Genomic DNA, 19,382 nt, shown 5'->3' with positions numbered 1-19,382 from the left:
ACCCTCTCAGCACCCATGTATGTGCGTGGGCCATCTCGCCCCCTTCTTCCTCTCTCAAGCAGCGGCCGCGCAACGGCCCACGCGCTACCACGTCGATCGCTCCGCCACAACTCGCGCCGCTTCCTCACGCCGCTCCCGCGCTGTTTGCTCGCGCCGCATCCGTTCCGCCTCGGCACTTTCCTCTGCTTCCGCTCGCGCCTTCTTGCGCTCCTCCACCATGCACCGGTGCTCCTCCGCCCGCTGCCGCTCCCGCGCGGCCTCGCGGCTCCGCTCCTCTTCTTCTTCCTGCCGGCGTCGCTCCGCCAGAGCGATGCGCCGCTGCTCCCGCGCCGTCTCAACTGCGCGGATCTTCTCCTGTGATATGCCAAGCGGCGCACTCACCGTGAGGGCGGCGGGACCTGCAGCGAGAACGGCTGTCTCCGTAATGGATTCGGAGGCCATGGCGGTGAGGTGCCGCCGCTGACTTTCACCAGCGAGTTGGTACGTCAGCGCGTTGTCGACGCTCAACGGTACCTTGTTACCCATCAACTGTCGGTACGTCTTCCGCAACAGTGCGGCAATTTCCGTCTTCATGGGGCTCAGCAACACTACGTCCTCGACGAGCTCATACGGCTCCCCGTGCACACAATTCGGGCAGACTCGCACCGGCTTTGAGTGTCCCAGGAGGGTCGGGAACGGCCGTGTGTAGAGAAGGCAGTTTTTCGAGCAGCAAAGGCGCCCACAGCCTGGGCAGTTTTGCTTCTTTGCGGCCGGCGACAGTTTGCTCCCACAACACTCACACTTGTGGACGTGCTTGCTTGCTGTGTGCACCACCTGCCGGTAAGGCGTCAACGGCTGATAGAAATGCAACACAAGAAGCGTATCGGCATGCTTCGTGAGAGAAATCCCTGACAACAGACGCATGTCAATCCGCTTTTTCAGAATATATCTTCTCACAGTGGAGGATATGGGTGGTGTGGGACGGGGATTTCTCCGTGTGGGCTTCACAGATGGTTGCACGACCGTTTCCACCTGCTCTTGAATGAGGTAGACGGCAAGATCGGTCACGATAAAAAAGTTTTTCTCCAAGAGTGCCTTTCCATGGTCAAAGACACGCTCCACAAGACCACTAAAGATTATTTTCTGCGGTGATAGCTCACGCGGACGCTCCCACTGGGTTTGCTGGAGGATGAAATTGTGGTAATACCGCTTTCCCGTCTCTGAAAAGTATTCCTTCCATGCGACTCCGATGGGATTAAAATCCACACACGGGTGCAGCGGCACAAGTCTGGAGCGATAGTCGAGGTAGTCACCGAAATAGGGGCGGAACACACTGTCGGCCCGTCGTGCCTTCCCTGCCTTCGCGTACAGGCGCCCCATACCGGCCTTGAGGAGAATCCCATCCTTGTTCTGCCGGTAGTGGTACCATGAGCGTTGAATTTTGTAGACAATTTTGTCAAATGCCTCTTCACGGAGGTCTTCTAGGACGAAGAGGTGCTGCGGCTGCCGGATAAACACTTTGTGCTGGCCCAGTTGCCACGAGCCTGTTGGAAGGACATTGCTGACATGCTGCAGGAGGGCACTGCAGGCCTCGGCGTCTGAACCCCTAAATGGGCGGGGAAACGTTGCAGGGCTGATGTACTTGAAGCGCTTCAGAAATTTGTCAAAGTACTGCCGGTAGCTGTATCCCGCTCGTCGAACGCGAACACTCTCCAGCAGACCCAAGTACTTCACCTGGTGCAGCACCCGCGCCTCGTCCAGAAAGTTATGGCGCTTTTCGTCGTTTGACTTAATGGCCCGGACGTAATGCGGGTTGCAGCCCATGAGCGTCGTGACAAGATTTGCAGCCTGTTGGCGTATCTTAAAACCGGCAGTTGTCGTGCGTTTCTTCTTGCCGCCACCTACACTTCCCGTTTCGACCACAACGATCTCAGATAGGATTTTACGCAAAAAACTGTTGGTACTAGAGCGGAGCAACGCAACAACGTCAGCGCTAAGGAGGTCCTTGTTCCGGTTCGTGAATCCATCCGCATTGTACTGCACGTCACCCGCGTAGTGCTTGATGCAGAATCCCTGGTCAGTCCGGTGAAAGTGCGGGTTGCCAGCGTGTGCGGCGTCCAGTTTGTCAAGCATCTTGATGTCGGCAACAGACTCCGCCTCCTTCGACATCGTCGCGCACACATCGTCAATCACAGCAAATAGTCCGGGCGGTTGTGTGCCTTCAATAAGATCACATACAATCTTATTGTTGAAGTATTTGATCTCCTCCCATGGTATCTTCTCCCGCACGTACTCTTCTTGCTCCACCTTTAGTGTTAACTCGATAAATATCTGCTGCAGTTTTTCGTTGACATAGTTGATGCAGAACTGTTCAAAACCATTCTTCTCAAATACCTCGAATCCATAAATGTCAAGTACACCAAGCATCAAGTCGTGCTTCTTCTCTCCCAACGCCATATTCACAGTCTCAATAATAAAATCAAACAGATGGTGATACAGGGCCTTGGCAATGGCATCACGCGTGTTGCGGCACTGCTGCACATCAAGAGGAACATCCACCACTTCACTGACACCCATCTCAAGCCGTTTCCATGTGAGCGCCCGTTCCAATGCGGCCGCATCAACACCCAGAAGCCCAGCGCAGAAAGAGAGCTCGTCACGGTTTGCCACAGTCAACGACGCGGCATCGCCTGTTGCAACTGCTGGGGCGAGCTGCAGCTCGCCGATGTGCAGTATGAGCGCCAACGCTTCGAAAACGCCCTGCCGGTCCGCCCGTGTGAGCGACATCGCCTCCATCGCTGCGAGCGTCGCCGTCCACTCTTCCGCATCGTCGGTGCCGGCGCGGTCGAGCGCGGCGCCCTGGTTTAAGTAGAAGAACTCGTCCGCGTCACGCAGCCGCAGCCGCTCTCGAAGTGCAGGTTCAGCCCCGTGGCACATTTGGTAAAACACGTGGAAGTTCCGCTCCCCCTTCTGCTGGCTTACCACCCGCGACTTCTCAAGGAGGAAGTTTGACATGCGGCCGCCAACAGGACCACCTAGACGGTCAAAGAAGATCTCAAAGAACTTCCCGAAGCGAGAGCTGTTATCGTTGCGAACAGTTTTTGCATTACCAAATGCCTCCAGCAACGGGTTCGACTCAAGGATAATGTGCTTTACGCGCTGCATCTCCTGTGTGTTGCCCGACACAGCGGAGATGTACTGCATGATGTGCTTGGACGCCTCTGTCTTCCCCGCCCCTGACTCCCCAGAGATGATAACGCACTGGTTCTCCTCCTCGGACACCATGGTACGGTAGGTTTCTTCCGCTAAGCCAAATATGTGCGGACCACCGTGGTTGCATCCAGCGACACCACCACTGCTGCTCTTTCCACCACCTCGAAAGAATTCTATGCGTTCCTCGCTATAGAGATTCGGAATCTTCTTGAACGGATTCACAGTCAGAAGCACGGGTCCGATGCTCGTGTAGATGATGTCTTTGCTGTGGCGGAGCCTGAGGTTCTCCATGATGGTTTTGTCAGAGAGCTGTGGTAGCAGCACAAGATCCTCCACGCCAACCGTGATCGGCTTCTTAAAGTCGACACATGCCATGTCACCCGCTCTACACACTCACCGCGCCTGCGGTTAGCTTGCCGCAACAAGTGAGGAACAACAACATCATCATCAACAACAAAAAGGACTGTGATCAATACGGCGCCACGTGAGTTACCCAAGTGTATGCTGTTTCCGTTGACAGAACATCGGAAGGAGGATGCCACACGAGAGCAGCACTTGCACGCGTCTGCGAGAGTCGTAGACAACTCTCTAGCGGAGGAAGCCGCGGCAACGTGAAGGTAAGAATGCAATACAGTACGAAAACAACGACGCGACGAACCAAAGGTGAGAACACACACACACACACACACACACACACAAAAGCAAAGAAATGGAACACGCTTTTCGTTATATATATATATACATATGACAGAAAGCAGCACCACTACTAGAAACAAAAGAAAGGGGACATCAAAATTTTATCGGATGGTGTATTGTACGATTGTACATTTTCGTACAACTTGTTCAGGGACATATAGACCGGGGAAGACGGCTCATTTTCAATTTTTTTTTTTTCCCCCTCCCCATCAACGGCATTGCGCCCAATCCCCATTACTCTTCATTGCGTCCACCTTCATTTTCTTTTTCGTGATACTGCGGCAAGAGGTCCCCCATGCGCTGCAACGATAAGTGGAGGCGCACGCATAGCCTCCTGCTTTACACACAAAAGAAAACCAGCATAAATCCCACTCCCCACCATGTGGTACAAGGCATGCTTCAAGGGAGAGCCCGCGCCACAGTGAGACCAAAAAGTTAACAAAAAATGATGCTATAAATAAACGACCGCTCAACACGTTTTCAGAACAGGGACTGCACTCAGCTGCTGCCTCAATCCCCCGTTAATTGTGTAAACTATATATTACAGGAGTCATGCCCTCATTTGGCTGGGAACGGCAAGCCCGCTTCCAACGCGCCTAGTTCGAGACATTGGTGTAGAGCTCCCAGCGCGTCCTGTACTCGCCACTCAGGGACATGAGGTGGTCGTGGCTTCCGCTCTCAATGATACGACCACTGTCGAGCAGCGTGATTTGGTCGCAGTGGCGGATGGTTGTCAGGCGGTGGGCGATGCTAATGATGGTAATACCGTGCTTCTGTTGGTACTCGTTGATGCCCTGCTGCACCTTCGCCTCTGTCACATTGTCGAGCGCGCTGGTCGCTTCATCCAGAAGAATCAGATGGGCGCGGCGAAGAAACCCACGCGCGATGGCCACACGCTGCTTCTGTCCACCGCTGAGAGCGCGACCCTTGTATCCCACCTGCGTTTCATATCCCTCAGGCCACTTCAGGATGTCGTCGTGGATGTATGCCAAGCGCGCAGCCTCCTCAACCTCCTCGTCCGTGGCGGAGGGACGGGAGTAGCGTATATTTTCCCGCACCGTTCCGCTGAAGAGATCTGGCTCCTGCATCACAATGCTGATGTTTGACCGCCACGCTGAAATGTCCAAACTGCGGATGTCCTTGCCGTTTACAGCGACCACTCCGCTGCGATTGTCGTAGAAGCGCGCTAACATCTGAATAATCGTCGACTTCCCGCAACCCGTCTGCCCCATAAGACCATTTAAGGTGCCGTTTCGGAAGCGGATATCGACAGAGGCGAGCACCAACTGCTTTGGCCGGGCGGGGTATATGAACTTCACCTTCCGGAGCGTGAGATCGCAGCCTCTACCCATGTCAGTGTCCCCGCCACGCCTCACATCCACGTCCGGGATGCGGTCAATAATGCTGAAAACACGCTTCGCCGCCTTATCGGCGTCCGCCACCTTCGATGCGAAGCCGCCAGCCTCACCCGCACCCATCGCACCCATCAGCACCGCCATAGAAGCGACGACAACCTTCTCAAAGGTCGCCTCGCCTGCTGTGATTAGTTTCCCGCCGTACCAGAAGCACAGCGCAAAGGCACCGTAGAACACGAACTGACTGAAGCCGAAGATCACACCGATCACGACACCCTTTTTCATGTCTCTCGGGACCTCGCGTCCCACTATATTACGGTACAGGGCAATGCGGTTATCCTTTAGGTTGAAGGAGGTGACAGTGCGCACGTTAGACAGAGCCTCCGTGACGAGAGTATCGGAGGCACCTCCTCCCTTTTTCTGAGTAAGCCCCATTGCCATCAGCTGCTGCGCGAAGTTGGCCACCGCCACGATGGGCAGACAAGCCATGGCCACAAGCGCCAACTTCCACTGGAAGACGAAACCTATAACGAGACCGACTGCAATCGTGCAGAATGTTTGCACCTTGAGCCCAATCGATGGCCCCCAAAGCTGATGGACCGCCTCACAGTCGCCGGAGAGCATTCCAGAGAGCGTGCCGGCGTCTCTGCCGCGGATGTCAAAGAAACTCATGTCCTGCCGAAGGATCTGACGGAAGAGCATGACGCGCAGCTTCGTCGTCAGGTGCTCCCCCGCGTAGCCATATAGGGACTGCAGCGCCCATCCAGTGAAGGTTCCAAACGCCATCACGAGGAAAAGCGGGGCAAAGAGATTCGTGCCGCTCCGCAGGGCCGCCTCGTCGTGATCGACACCGAAGCGTCCGAGGACAGCGAGTATCTTCCCGAATAGGATGCCATTGGCCGGTGCCGACCCACCCGTGATGATGGAGCCCAGAATGGCAAATGCGATGTGGATAGTCTGCCCTCTCGCCAGGCCCATAATGCGCCACAGTGACACTTTTGTGCGCCTTGTCTCCCACTCCGCCAGCTCCTCGTACGGCACCATCTGCCTCTCCGTCCGCGGCTGCTCCTCGTCCAATTTTGCGAGCTCCTCATCGTCTAGGAAGGTGTTGAGATCAGCGTCGGGAACGACCGCAGTGCTCATTTGATGCGTTGCCGGGGAGGCAGCTGCAGCGACACCCTGCGTCATGGCCATTACGGCGAACATCCCATTCTTCCGCATCAGCTCGTCGAACGTTCCCACCTCTTCAATCGTGCTGCCCCGCACCCCATCGTAGGAAAAGTAGTAGATGCGGTCCACGTTGCGGATCGTCGCGAGGCGGTGAGCCACAACTATCACCGTCATACCGCCCTCTCCCATTAGGCGGTCCAGGGCCGCCTGCACCTCCATCTCCGATTTCCTGTCGAGCGCGCTGGTGGCTTCGTCAAGCAGCAGGACGGCGGGCCGCCGCACGATTGCCCGCGCAATCGCGAGTCGCTGCTTCTGTCCACCGCTCAGCTGCGAGCCGACAGCGCCAACAGACGTGTTGTATTTGTCAGGCAAACCCATAATGGTATCATGAATGTTTGCCTTCCTACACGCCTCCATCACCTCTTCCTCTGTTGCATCCGGCTTGCCCACGCGGACATTGTCCATCATTGTACCGGCAAAGAGGTTGGGATCTTGTGACACGATGCCAATCTGGTCACGCCACTCCTTCAGCGACAGCTCACGCATGTCAGTGCCGTCCACAAGGATCTCGCCACTGATAGGGTCGTAGAAGCGCTGAAGGAGCCCGATAATGGACGATTTCCCGCACCCTGAGGCTCCTGAAAACGCCACCTTCTGCCCCCGCCGGATCTCCAGCGAGAGATCCGTGAAGAGCGTCATGCTTCGGCGCGTCGGGTACGTGAAGCGGACGTGGCGGAACTCGATAGCGCTGAAGAAACCCCCTACTGGCTTCCCGCCGGCGTCCACGTCAATCTCCGGTGTGCGGCTGTTTGTTTCGAAGAGGTGTTGTGCCGCCGCCTGCGACTCTGCGAATGCCGACAACGACGGCGACACGAACCCGATGCCCAAACTGCCGAGGAGCACCGACATGAAACACGAGACGACCGCCCCCACGTCGCGGCGGCCCCACTGCACGAGATAGGACGCGAAGAAAAAGGCGATCGTGTAGGTGATGAACATGACACCCAGCGTCGAACCCGCGGCCAGCGATGTGGTGACCTCCTTCTTGATGCCCGCCTTCTGCGCAGCCAACACCGCGACACGGAACCGCTCCACCTCATACTCTTCCCGGCCGAACGTCTGCACCGTCCGCACATTCTCCATGACTTCCGTGGCCAGCGACCCCGCCGCGGCGAAGTGCTCACGGGATGCATTTGACATCTTCGCCATGACGTTCCCCAAGATACTACCCATGAGGGCGATGAGCGGCATCATCCCGAGCATAACCAACGTCAGTTCCCACGAGAAGACGAAGCCAAACGCGAAGCCCAAGACACCCATCGACAGGTTCACGATGCCCTGAGCGAGCTTGTCGTTAATGCCGTTCTGCAGGACAAGCGTGTCTCCTGTCATCCGTGCTGTGAGTGAGCCAGGGCTGTGTGCGTCGTGCCACCCGATATCTTGCCGAAGCACCGACTCGAAGTAAAGCATGCGAACAGTCGCCACCTGACGCGTCGCCGCAATCGTCCAGCAGCTGACGTACAATGCCGTGCATACTATGACGGCAATCCCAATGTAAACCATAATCAGCGCACTCTTCGCTGTCTCTTCTTCCGCGTTGCCCTGCGAGAGAAGGCCGTTCATCATTCGACCAAAGACAAAAGAAAAGGCAGGCGATGAGCCACCAACTGCAGCTGCCGCGAAGCCTCCGACAACCATCATTGCCACATCGGCCCTGCTGGCGTACTTGAACACCTCAAGTGCAGAGACCTTCTTTGCTTCTGCTTTTGCCGCTGAGGTATCCTCTGCAGAAAGGGCGGCCTCGTTGTACTTTGATTTATCCCCACTGGCGGAAAAAAGCGCCGGGTCGTGCAACGCCGCACCGCCGGCCTCTGCAGTGGGTTCCTCTGACGACACCATACCCAACGGCTCCCCACCAGAGTGCGCAGCACTCAACACAGCAGTCACACGCCTAAACCCAAGACCGGGTGGTCCCCCCCCTAGCAGCACCGAGGCGCAATCTACACGAGAAGAGAGTGGGAAAGAGGAAAAGAATGAGGGTCACACAGTGTGCGCGGAGGGGGGAGGGAGGCCCACATACCATTTTAAACACATCGCTCTCACCATCACAAAAAAAAAAAAAAACAGCGGCCCGCTAAGGCGTCTACAAAGGAAACAAAAAAACCGTTCCCCCGAAAAAAATGCTGGCGCTGATACTGCCCGACGAGGCGGCTGGTCAACGCTTGAAGTGACACTAGTGACGCCACTTCTGCAACCCTATCATATTCACGGGTGCGATATAGATATATATAGATATAGATATATATATATATATATGTATTATCAACATAAAACTTCCTTCTCATTGTCACTGTCTTACACCCGCTCCCATAAAAAAAAAGAAATACACACAATTCTCCCCACAGGCGCAACTGTGCTTCCAGGTTACCCTCCTGCTTCGCCAGTCGCCAACGTCCGGGGCGTCTAGAACAAATTCAGAACGACAAGGGCGACGAAGAGGAGGCACCAGCCAGTCACGATGAGGGCAAAGCCAGCACCGTACTTGTAGCGGTGCTTGAAGGGCGTAGACATGCAACCGCTCACATTATTGTTATACGCGTGTGCCATCAATGCCCATACGATCACGACTGTCACGATACCGACCACTGACAGCAAGCTGGCGACCCACCTGAGGCATCCACAGCAGCAGCACGTCACCAGCCCGGCGATGGCCGCAACCAACAGCACGAAAACCGAGATGATGGCAAACGCCTCCGCCGCCTTGAAATGCTTTACGAGTGTGTTGCATCCCGGAAACGTCTCACTTATGGATGTGTCGTACTTCGTGCTGTAGCACTTCGCCTTGTTTCCCCACAGTGTCAGGCAATGTGTATTGCCAATGATATCAACATTTTTGGAGCGGAACTGATCAATCGGCGTACCAACCAGCACGAAGAGGAAGGCGACGAGGCCCACCACACCATAGAGAATTGCGCCAAGCTTGCCCATTGTTTGCTGAGTCTTTGGAGAGCGAAAACTGAAGACAAGGAAAGAAGACGAGTGTAAAGGAAGCATCCCCTCTGCGCGGGCAGGGGTACAGGGTACATTGGCAACAATTTATTTTCGGAGCGGGGATAATGCAGCCTTGAGAGCATGTGGCATGCATGGGCGGGCGCACGGTTGCCTACTGCCAGCATCGGGCTGCTGTGTGAAATACTTTTTGGTGAAACATCCAGACATCTGTTACAGGGTTGTACATTACGATGTCGCGTAAAGCCTCATTACGAAGGCTGGAGTAATCGTATCCCTCACGCTGCCCCGTCTCGAACGGGAACTGCGCGAGATTGATGACTGCCTCACGGAGTGAAGGGTCCTTTGCCCACGCAGCCTGCAGTTGGCGCATGGCCTTAACGAGTTTTTGGTTCGTGTACGCCATGGCGGATGTACGTGTATGCTGCACCGCCGCAAAAAGTTCGTCAAGGTCGTTGCTGTTTGTGCCGACAACCTCGACGAAGTTTGTCAGCTCCAGCGGGTCGATGATGTGTTGCGTGTACTTGAACGCCTCACTGACAGAGAAGTTCGGGATGAGATGGAAGTCGAGGCGTGGCAGCGCCGTCATGGCGATTGTGAGGGACTCCATAGGGACTTCCATCACGACGTGGCACAGTCGCCGGTCGCAGGCAAGCGCCAACACTTCGTTGTAGACACGCGGCAGCAAACTGCCATCGCGCAGCTTCAGCACCAGCAGCGGCGTTGCGCCGTGCATGAGCTTGCGCGCTCGCTCCGACGCGTCGGCGATAAAGTCGAGCAGGTCGCCACACGCGTCAATGTTCTGCACGCCCAGCGACTTCACGATGGAGCGCAGCGGGTCCTCGTTCGCGCGGACCTCAACGAACACCGCCGCCATCTTCTCCTTGCGCACGGCGGCACGCAGCAATAGGCTCTTACCACAGCCGTAGAAGCCCACCAAGACGACGATGCGCGGGTGCGAGAGGTCCTGCTGCCGCAGTGTCTGTCGCACGCGCTGCTCCTCCGCCTCGCGCAGCACATTGCCTTTGAGCGCCAGACGGCTGCCGTGCTGAGAGAGGGTGTTTGCTGCGATCGCAAGCTGGTAGGAGCGCTGCTGCTTCTTGTAGTTCTTGAAGTTCCACCCAAAGACAGACATAACACCAAGCACTGCCACGCAAGCACTAAAGACGCCGCTGTACTTGGTGAGGACGTACCGCATTTCCTTCTCCTTGATGCGCTCCTTGATTTGCTCGCGCTTCTGCCTGTGCTGGTCGCGTTCCCACTCGGACTTCTCGAGAACGCTCATGCGTACAGACTTGTTGAGATGCGAGAGACAGTGCACATCTGCACTGTCTAGGAGGTAGAGCTTATCCGCACGCCAGCCGCGATGGAAGAGGATGCATGATGTGCTTTCCTGGTCGGAACGGCGGTCAACACCAGCGGACTTCACCCACTCCAGCACCTCCTGGAACTTCTCGTTAGACACAAACTTGGATCGTCCCTCTGAGAACGTGATCATCTCACGTGGAACGGCAAGGTCAAAGCGGTCGTTATCCAGGAGGACTGCAAATGTGCCATTACCATTGACCTTTGCCACAAGGCCGCCTATTATTGTGCCAGGACTGGGCGAGTGCGAGGGGCGCACACTGGCTGCGACACTATCTGTTGTAATTGCGGAAGATGCCGCTATGGGGGTTGCCGGGGACACCACTGCTTCTGTTACTGGTGTGCCACCCATAGCCCGTTTCGCACCACTGGCTGCTGTGCCTTGCCGTCGCACTGCGGCACTTACAGCTGCTACCGCCGCCTCATTCGCAGGCGCTACTTCGTTGTTCATCCTTCCGGTCTCGGGAGCGAACTGCGCGTCCCGGCCGTATGTGACATACACCCGCGAGCCAACTTCAATTACGGGTGAGAGTGCGATCTCCTTGAAGAACACAGCATACACCGATTCGGATATCTGTGCGGTTATCTGTCCAATAGCAATCGGCTCTTCAGTGGTTGCCGTATCGCAGTTTTCGAAAAATGCTGCAACGCGCAGACCTTGCAGGCTCATCTGCCCTGTTCCGTCGCGTGCTGCCGCCCCCGCCGCTGGTGTCGCTGCCAGGGTGGCTTTGCTCGCCGCCGACGCCGCAATGGGCATCAGTCGTCTTGTGTGCCCCCACATGCCGCTGCGCTGCGGTTGTTGTTGTTGTTGTTGTTGTTGCGATGTCCCCTGTCGGTGTGGGCTAGAGCTAACACCAGCGTGTGCGCACGTGGCAACTCAAGAGGAGCTTGCTATATATACAAGGTACACACCCCTACAACCTCCGCCGCCGCCGCCACCACCACCACCACCCGCACACACGCAGGCGTGGTGCTGTTCTACGCACACTCCTCCTCCTTCTTCTTCACGGTCCCCCACCACCCGCACACCGGTGGCACGAAGCGGAAGAAACAAAATACCTATTCTGCTGCGCACAAATGTTGGAAGGGGGGAGTGCGACGGAAGGAATCGTGAAAAGCAAAAAGAAAAACAAAAAGGACAGCAGCTGGGACGGCCCAGAAGAGAGATGCGCATACAAGCAATTTTGTTTTTTTTCTACCTCGCCTCTTTTCTCCAGCGTCTTAGACCAGAACTCCCCCCTCTTCCACACACACACACACACACACACACACACAGAGAGAGATAGAGAGACACACACACATGGAGAGCGGACAAGTCCTTAAAGAGCTTGCAAGCAGACGGTCCTGTGTTAGCGCGCGCCTCTACAACAGCCGTGCATCCCGACGGCGACGCTTAAACGGGCGATTGCCGCCACCCTTATTAGAGTGGCTGGGTCGACGTGCCTGCTGCAGCTCCTTCTTTCCTAACGCGGGACTCGCTGCAGCCTGACGCGACTGCGGCAACGTCAATGTATCGCGGCGAATGGGGCCCTCCTTCTCCCGCTTCCACGACGGTAAGGTGGTGCGCGCTGCTGCTGCCACGTCCTCCGCCCATTTTCTCGAAATGCCCTCTTGCTGCTCTTGCTGCTGATCACCATTACCCTGACGCCTTCTCCGGCAGATGCGACACAACTGCGCCACGGTCTGCGCAACACCCGCAGCCACGAACGCACTCTGCCGGCTCATCTCTGCCGAGTTCACTGCCTGTTTTCCCTCTACTGCGTTCTCCTCCTTCAGCTCCCCTTCCGTCTGTGTCTTGCCGTTCGTGGACTCTTTCTGCTCGCGCAGCAGGTGCTCAGCGGAGTGGACCTTCAGAACCGCGTCCTCCATGACGGGCAGGAGCGTACCGGCGATGCCTGCGATCTCCGCCAGAAGCGGCCGCGCACCTTCATCCGTCGCCGGTGCACATGGCAGCGCACGGAGGACAAGGTGAAGCACACACTCGAGAAGCGGCAGTGGGGCATCTAGTGCCGCATCCGCAGAGTCTATCACCATGAGACACACACACAGCTTCCGCATCTCTTCACTGCTAATGCTATCAGGCGTCACTGACGCCTCGTCGGTGAGCTGCACGAGTGTGCGAATAACAGAGAGCGGCACGGCGGAGGCTTCCAGGGTCATCTGCAGGTGAGGCCTCTCCGGCGCGTACACGAGGCTCACCACCTCCACAGCTTTTTCAAACAGGAACGCCAAGGACAGCCTCTTGCTCACGACGCCGGAGTGTGACGCGTCCGCCGCGACCAGAGCGCTCAGGTCCTCCTGCAGTGCGGGAAGGCCTTCTGCACTCCGCAGCGGCTCCCGCGATATGAGCACTGTGCAGAGTTGCTCACACCGCGCCGCGCCGTAGCCGCGAAAGTTCTCCCTGAGTGTCTTTTCAATCTGTGCCGTCTGCGGAGAGGCGGGGACGCCACAGAGCCACGCCTCAAATGCCCGCTTCAATGCGTCGTGTGCGGATGGGTTCGTCACGACTGCCACACACGTCGACAGAGAGTTCGGGAGCTGCGCGGTCAGCTGCGCCACGACCGAGGTGGCGCACTCTGGTGGCAGGCTGAGCAGTGCGGACAGCGCGACGCGGCGCTCCTGCTGCTTGGCGTGGTGCTGCTGCTGCGCGGCGCTTTCCTGCGAGTCGCACTCTTCCGCACCTGGCGACGGCAGTGACCAACGCACCAGCACCTCGCACAGCGCGTCGCTGTGGGGCCGCTGCGCTTCTCCGGGCGCGGCATCGAGCATGGCCGGTAGCGTTCTCAGGAGGAAGGCGCGGTGAGGCCATGGCACGGTGGAGTTTGCCAGAACGCCGCGAAGGGCCTGAAGGATGTCGTCCCACCGCTCCGGAAGGTGTACCGCTGCAGTGACGAGCGCTTTCACGAGTGGCCGCAGCCCGTCGCCGAGTTGATCAACGTCCGTGACGGCAGTTATGAGATGCTGCAGTGCGGCCAGCAGCGGTGACGCATCCACCGTGCCCCCGTCAACGCTGGGGCGGTATTCCATCACATGTTGAATGCACTCTTGAAGATCCATACTTCCTTCCGCCACGCACACACAACAGAGATGAACAGGAAAACGGATAGAGGAAGAAAAAAGATAACGAGCCAGCGCACAACACGAGAATCTTACGTGCATGTATGAGTTAGTGAGTGAGTAGAAGAAAGAGAGAGAGCAACACCTGCTTATGCAACCCTTCCAGACCGCCGAAGCAAACGGCCTCTCAACAACAACACTTGTCTGTCCAATATCGGTTTTGTGCCGAGGGTTATCGTGAGCGGCACTGAAAACATTTCCAATGCACGTTCTTCCCATTACACGTCTCTTCGCATCGGATCGGACTCTTGCAAGCTGCGCCTACAGCAGCTACCCTGTCGTTATTTCCACCCCCTACCCCCCACCGCCAGGATAATGCCCTGACGATGTGCGTTTCCCCAGCTGCATGTGATTGTGTCCTGGCTCCACACTACAGACATGCACACGCCTCCGACGGGAGAGAGAGAGAAACGAGAAACCCAAGCGCAGCGCGTGGGATGTTGAAGCGATAAACGCCTCGACATGACACACGCCGACATACGCATATAGATTCAGCTGGCAGACACCCTCAAGGGTTTCCTCCGCCAACTTCATAGAAATAAAAATAATCCTTGGGCTTCACAGGAAGGGGAACGGAATTACCTACGCCGTACGGGGAGCGGCAGTTGCACGTGGAGTGAGCAATAGCCTCTTATTCTGTTCCCCGCACGCGTTTAGCGCGGTCAGCTAATGCAAATGATAGAGCGGTCCTTTACTGTCCAGAGGTCGGGCCGCTGTTTCATAATCTGCAGCGCTCCTCCCGCAACGTCACGCACCTCCATCGACACTGCAGCTGCCTCGAAGGCCCGGCGCAGGATCGAGGCCGCAATGAGGGAGCGGTAACCGCCAGCGCAGTACACAATAATCCTCTCAATGCCACGGCAAAGCGGACGGCACCTGATGCCGGCTGCCAGAGAGCTCTCATACAGTTTCTCAAGGAGCACATGCCCGAGATGCGGGGACGGCCCATAAAAGTCCCCGGCACGCGCCCCGTCTTCGTTGGTGTCCTTCGACGCTGGAGGCACCTCGTCGAGTGCCGTCATTTCGCAGAGGTCTGCCAAGGGGATGTGAACGCTGTGTCGGTGGGAGCCATTTTTAAATTCGTAGGCAGTACGACAGTCCAGCACCAAGGTGCCCTCCGTTGGCTCGATGTCGTGAAGTTTCTGATAGGTATCAACCCGCCGTTGGGCAGCTGCGGCAGCGGCGTCAACAACCCAAACAAGCTGGCGCGGCAAGTAGTCGGATACCGTTGACAGTGGAAAAGACGTTGTTGTTGTTGTTTTGATAGTGCTACTGCTGTCGCCGCCGCCGTGCGTCTGCTCCCCAGTGCTGTATGCGAAAGGCAGGGTGGAGGGTGCCTGAAGATCCTTTGTGGTAAAGGCTTCGATTGTCGCACCCGGGGAAATCAACGCAAGGCGCTGCCGTACGAGCGAGAGCTGCTGCTCGTTGGCACAAAGCACAATTACAGGTTGCCGTGGGCGCAAGATGCACTGCAGCCACAGCTCCGCCTTCTTGACGCCGTAGGCGTCAGCAGGAAAGCTCATAGGAACGTTCACAGATCCCTTCAGATGCACCGCTTCATGTTCGGCAGTGTCTCTGATGTCGACAACAATTGGCATGACAGCAGCAGAAGCAGCAGCCCCAACTGAAGACGTCAGCGAGCGTGACGCAATAAGCCTTGCACCACTGCCGCCAAAAGCGGAGGGTACTGAAAGAATGTTCCATTCTCGCACGTGCGACATCAGCACTGGCTTCGGAAGTGGGGGACGCTCATGCACGTGGGTGGTGTATGCGTCGGCGTCCAACAGCTTGTCTAGCACCATGCGAGAGTGCTTCATCCGCTTTAAATCTCCCACATGCGCTGCCCAGTACAAATCCAACTGATGTGTCACGTTGCTGTAGCCCCCGTGGGATGGGAAGATAATCACGTGGTCCAGCGCCCGCGCATCATCACCACTGCCGTCGGCTGTTGGAGCAAAGTACCTGCTCCAGAGACGCTCCTTGAGAAAGCGTTGCGCCACTACTACCGGTGACTCGTTGCCCAGCGACAGTGAAGGCCAGGGATAATCGGCGTAAAACTCGTAGCGCGGCACCGCGTCGGTACCGATAACGGTGCCAGTGAAAAGAGCCAGCAGCGCCGAGTCTAGCAGCAGCTCGACCACCACACACTCCGGCGAGAAGGAGGGGATGGGAATTCCCCGCAGCTGCAAGCGTGGGCTGAGCGACAACACTGGCCATGCCTCGCTCGGCAGATCGCCGCCGGGCGCCCACGGTGCGCCGCTCAGCAGCAGTGCTGTTGGGTGCTGCTGGAGCAGCGCAGCATGCCCCATCGCGATGTCCACAAAGCAGTGTGTAAGAACCACGCCGACGAGCCGGAGATTCAGCGTGGCCAGATCCGCCTCGTACATGGAGGTGTCCACCTGCGGGTCAATGATGACCGCCGTTCGCTCAGTGAGATCAGCCACAAGGAAGGAGGCGGTGCGCGTCGCTTCGTGCACGTAGTGGCGCAACACGAACGGCGCCGTCTCGGCTGCGATGTCCGCGCGGCGGTTGTGCAGCAGCGCCAGCGGGATAAAGTGATACGCCATGAACATCTCCATCTGCGCCGTAGCCGAAGTTGCAAGGCCCTCGTGGAGGCGGTGCACAACGGTGACGCTCCCCCCCGCCACGACGGCGGCGCTGGGGGCCGTAATGAGTGGCTCAATGCGCGACTTCTTCTCAGGTCTGCTGCTGCCTTCTTCTTGCTTCTTTACGTCTCGTACACCATCCTTTGCATCTCTATCACCGCCACCGCCAGCGACGGCAGCAGCAGCAGCATCTGTGTCGCGGCCTGCGTGCCCAAAGAGCTCAACCTCTGACACTGCCGGCGCCACCAGTGTCGCCATCATCCGCAGAATGGGAGCGTAGCGGTTGCGGTACTGCCGCAGGCGTCGTGTGACATCCTGGCAGACAGGGTCGTCCAAGGCACCCGCCACCTCAATCACTACGGCACGGAAACAGGTGCGGTTTCGCTTCTGCAGAGCGTGTGCTGCATGCGCAGGCGGGCACTTTTTCCCCTGCCCCGCATCTTCCTGCATCTTCACATGCAGCTCCTTTTCAGGATGGGGGGCAGATGCAATTAATAAGGAAACAGAGAGAAATAAAAAAAACAACAACAACATATAAGCACACACATCTGCACCCACGCCCACAGACGCCGGACGAAAAGTGTATGGTGGGAAATGTAAGACATCCCCGCAGCACGCAGGAGAGTCTAATGGGCCAGCCCGTGCTGGCTTGGGCCTGTAAATCTACAAAGTGAGGGGGGAATGTGCAGGGCAACAAGAACAGCGACGATAACCACTTCCCTTCGCCATTTTTGTTGCCTCTCAAAATGTTTCCCTTTCCCGTCCCGTCTTTTTGCCCTCTCTATCCCCTCCAGGTCCTCGCTTACCTTTTCTTTCTTTCTCTCTTTCGTTCTTGTGGGGACACGTGTGCGTGCACACTACGCACCGTCATTTAATCATCTGGTCATTCTCGGCGTCTTCGGCGTGCACGACACGTCAACGTCCACACGCAGCCGCCGCGCAGCCTCACCACCACCACCACCACCGCCGTTGGTGGTGCTTCTGATGTTATCATTACTATGACCGTTGCCGTTACTCGCAAGCCCCGTGCCGAGTGAGCGGCGCACGATGTCGACAAGCCGAGACGCCACCTCAAGAGCGGCGTGCATGAAGCGCACATCCAGCAGCTCCGGCTTCTCGTTGCTGCTGCCGTTTTCGATGCCATTTTCCGTGGAGCCGCACTCTAGAGCAGCCCACTTCGTCACCACCAGTGGGGCCTGCGGCGGCAGCTGGACAAAGCGCAGCACGTCACGCGCTGTCGGCCGCGCTGTTGGGTCATTGTGCATCAGCGCCACTGTGAGGTCAATGAGCCGCGACGAGTAACCGCGGCGCTCGAGCAGTGCCACTGGCGGGTTGCAGCGCAGCTCAAGGAACGGCGCGCCGTGGTGCGGCAACGCCTCGCCCGACATGAGCTCAAAGAGTGATATGCCAAAAGAAAACATGTCACCCGCCTTGAGATACCGCTTCTGGTTGAGCATGTCGGAGCATAAGTAGCGGCAGTCGCCCTCCTCCACACTGACGATGCTGAGTTGCGTCGGCGCGCTCAGCAGGCCGGTGTCCGTCATGCTGCACATCCGCTGTGCGCTCGTTACGAGGGGTCTTCGTGGACGGCCCTCCTCGTTAAGCGTGACGCTGCAGCCGAAGTCGGTGAGCTTGTAGCCGCCGCTATTGTCGATCAGCACGTTATCCGGCTTGAAGTCCATGTGAGCAATGTTCGCGCTGTGCAGCGCATCTAGCGCAAGCGCCACGTGGGCAAGGAAGACTAACAACTCTCGCTCGTCCCACCGCTCGCCGCGGCGGCGCCGCGTCTCGGCGGCGTCAGCGACGGAGCCTCCCTTGCAGTACTCCAGCTGCAGATAAATCTGCGGTGTGCGGCCCTCCTCCCACGCATCCAGTAGCTGCACGACGTGTGGGAACCCGCGGACAAGTGTCAGCACGGCACGCTCCTGCACAAAGCGCTGTCGCTGCTCTGCGCTGGCGAGGGGCGGGGACACCTTCACCGCAACCAGCGCGCCAGTACTTGTCTCCTCGTAGAGCGTGACCTTGCCGAAGGAGCCGCAGCCGAGCTCTTTCACTTCGCGGTAATCAGTCAGGATACGGCGGCTGAAGAAGTTGGAGCACTCCGTGTCGGCCTGCGAGTCGTCCAGCACCTCCGGCAACGCGCGCATGAGCGACGCGCTCAACCCGCGCCGCGGCATCCACTCCCCCTGCGGGGAGGAGGGCTGCGACGGGAACAGGACGGTCGCGGAAAAGAGGGGGGGCGGCGCTGTGGAGAGAGTGCTGCAGCGACGTGGAGCATCTGCACTGCCACCGTCCTGCAAGGCCAGAACTGTGGAGTTTGCTGTGTCGTCTAACTGCAGCGCACTGAACTGTGAAAGCTCAGCGGATGGCCGCTTTCTGGAAGGGAGGGCCTTGCGGATGTCCTTGAGACTGCTCCGCGGAGGGCGGTGGTTGGTACTGATCTGCGTGAAGTGTGATTCATTGAACGCCCCGTGTACAGTTCGGCGTTGTTTGGCGGGGGTCTCCGGCACTGTTGGCGGCATGCGGGAGCCCAACTGCTGCAGAGCCGAGAGCGGCGTGCTGCTGCCGCCGTCGTCGTCCCTGGCGAGGGGAGTGTTGATGTGCTCTAAGGTTGAGAAGGGCGGCCTAACGGCCTCTATGAGGCTTTCGGTGGACTTCATGACTCCGCAATTACCCTTCTTTCTATCTTGTATTCTCTATACGGCCTGCCAGAGTAAATAGAGGGAGATCATTCCCCACCCACCCCCCAAAAAACAAAGAAGAAAGAGGGTGGCGAAAGGCGGCAACAAGCGGCGATGAGAACTAGCAGTAAGGCCAGAGAGCAAGCATGCACATAGTACACACACACATATATATATATATATATATATAT

General features: G+C 57.5%; 7 protein-coding genes across 7 annotated transcripts; all 7 read right to left on the bottom strand.

The window, feature by feature from the left end:
• Positions 1–84: 84 nt before the first annotated feature.
• Positions 85–3,567, bottom strand: DQ04_00501100 (myosin IB heavy chain; the record flags this gene model as incomplete). Its single annotated transcript, XM_009309125.1, has 1 exon — positions 85–3,567. The coding sequence occupies one exon, from the start codon at positions 3,565–3,567 to the stop codon at positions 85–87; it is 3,483 nt and encodes a 1,160-aa protein (XP_009307400.1).
• Positions 3,568–4,484: 917 nt separating this feature from the next.
• On the bottom strand, positions 4,485–8,312 carry DQ04_00501090 (putative p-glycoprotein; the record flags this gene model as incomplete). Its single annotated transcript, XM_009309124.1, has 1 exon — positions 4,485–8,312. The coding sequence occupies one exon, from the start codon at positions 8,310–8,312 to the stop codon at positions 4,485–4,487; it is 3,828 nt and encodes a 1,275-aa protein (XP_009307399.1).
• Positions 8,313–8,876: 564 nt separating this feature from the next.
• DQ04_00501080 (amastin) lies at positions 8,877–9,401 on the bottom strand (the record flags this gene model as incomplete). Its single annotated transcript, XM_009309123.1, has 1 exon — positions 8,877–9,401. The coding sequence occupies one exon, from the start codon at positions 9,399–9,401 to the stop codon at positions 8,877–8,879; it is 525 nt and encodes a 174-aa protein (XP_009307398.1).
• A 175-nt stretch (positions 9,402–9,576) lies between these two features.
• DQ04_00501070 (tuzin) lies at positions 9,577–11,544 on the bottom strand (the record flags this gene model as incomplete). The annotated part of the gene is made up of 1 exon (XM_009309122.1): positions 9,577–11,544. The coding sequence occupies one exon, from the start codon at positions 11,542–11,544 to the stop codon at positions 9,577–9,579; it is 1,968 nt and encodes a 655-aa protein (XP_009307397.1).
• A 605-nt stretch (positions 11,545–12,149) lies between these two features.
• On the bottom strand, positions 12,150–13,844 carry DQ04_00501060 (hypothetical protein; the record flags this gene model as incomplete). The annotated part of the gene is made up of 1 exon (XM_009309121.1): positions 12,150–13,844. One exon carries the CDS (start codon positions 13,842–13,844, stop codon positions 12,150–12,152), a length of 1,695 nt encoding a protein of 564 aa, XP_009307396.1.
• Positions 13,845–14,566: 722 nt separating this feature from the next.
• Positions 14,567–16,960, bottom strand: DQ04_00501050 (beta-lactamase domain-containing protein; the record flags this gene model as incomplete). Its single annotated transcript, XM_009309120.1, has 1 exon — positions 14,567–16,960. The coding sequence occupies one exon, from the start codon at positions 16,958–16,960 to the stop codon at positions 14,567–14,569; it is 2,394 nt and encodes a 797-aa protein (XP_009307395.1).
• Positions 16,961–17,385: 425 nt separating this feature from the next.
• DQ04_00501040 (serine/threonine protein kinase) lies at positions 17,386–19,170 on the bottom strand (the record flags this gene model as incomplete). The annotated part of the gene is made up of 1 exon (XM_009309119.1): positions 17,386–19,170. The coding sequence occupies one exon, from the start codon at positions 19,168–19,170 to the stop codon at positions 17,386–17,388; it is 1,785 nt and encodes a 594-aa protein (XP_009307394.1).
• Between the last annotated feature and the right edge of the window lie 212 nt (positions 19,171–19,382).

This window comes from Trypanosoma grayi (genome assembly GCF_000691245.1).
Source record: "Trypanosoma grayi strain ANR4 Tgr_50_V1, whole genome shotgun sequence".
NCBI lineage: Eukaryota > Euglenozoa > Kinetoplastea > Trypanosomatida > Trypanosomatidae > Trypanosoma > Trypanosoma grayi.
This window is presented reverse-complemented; position numbering and strand designations above follow the sequence as displayed.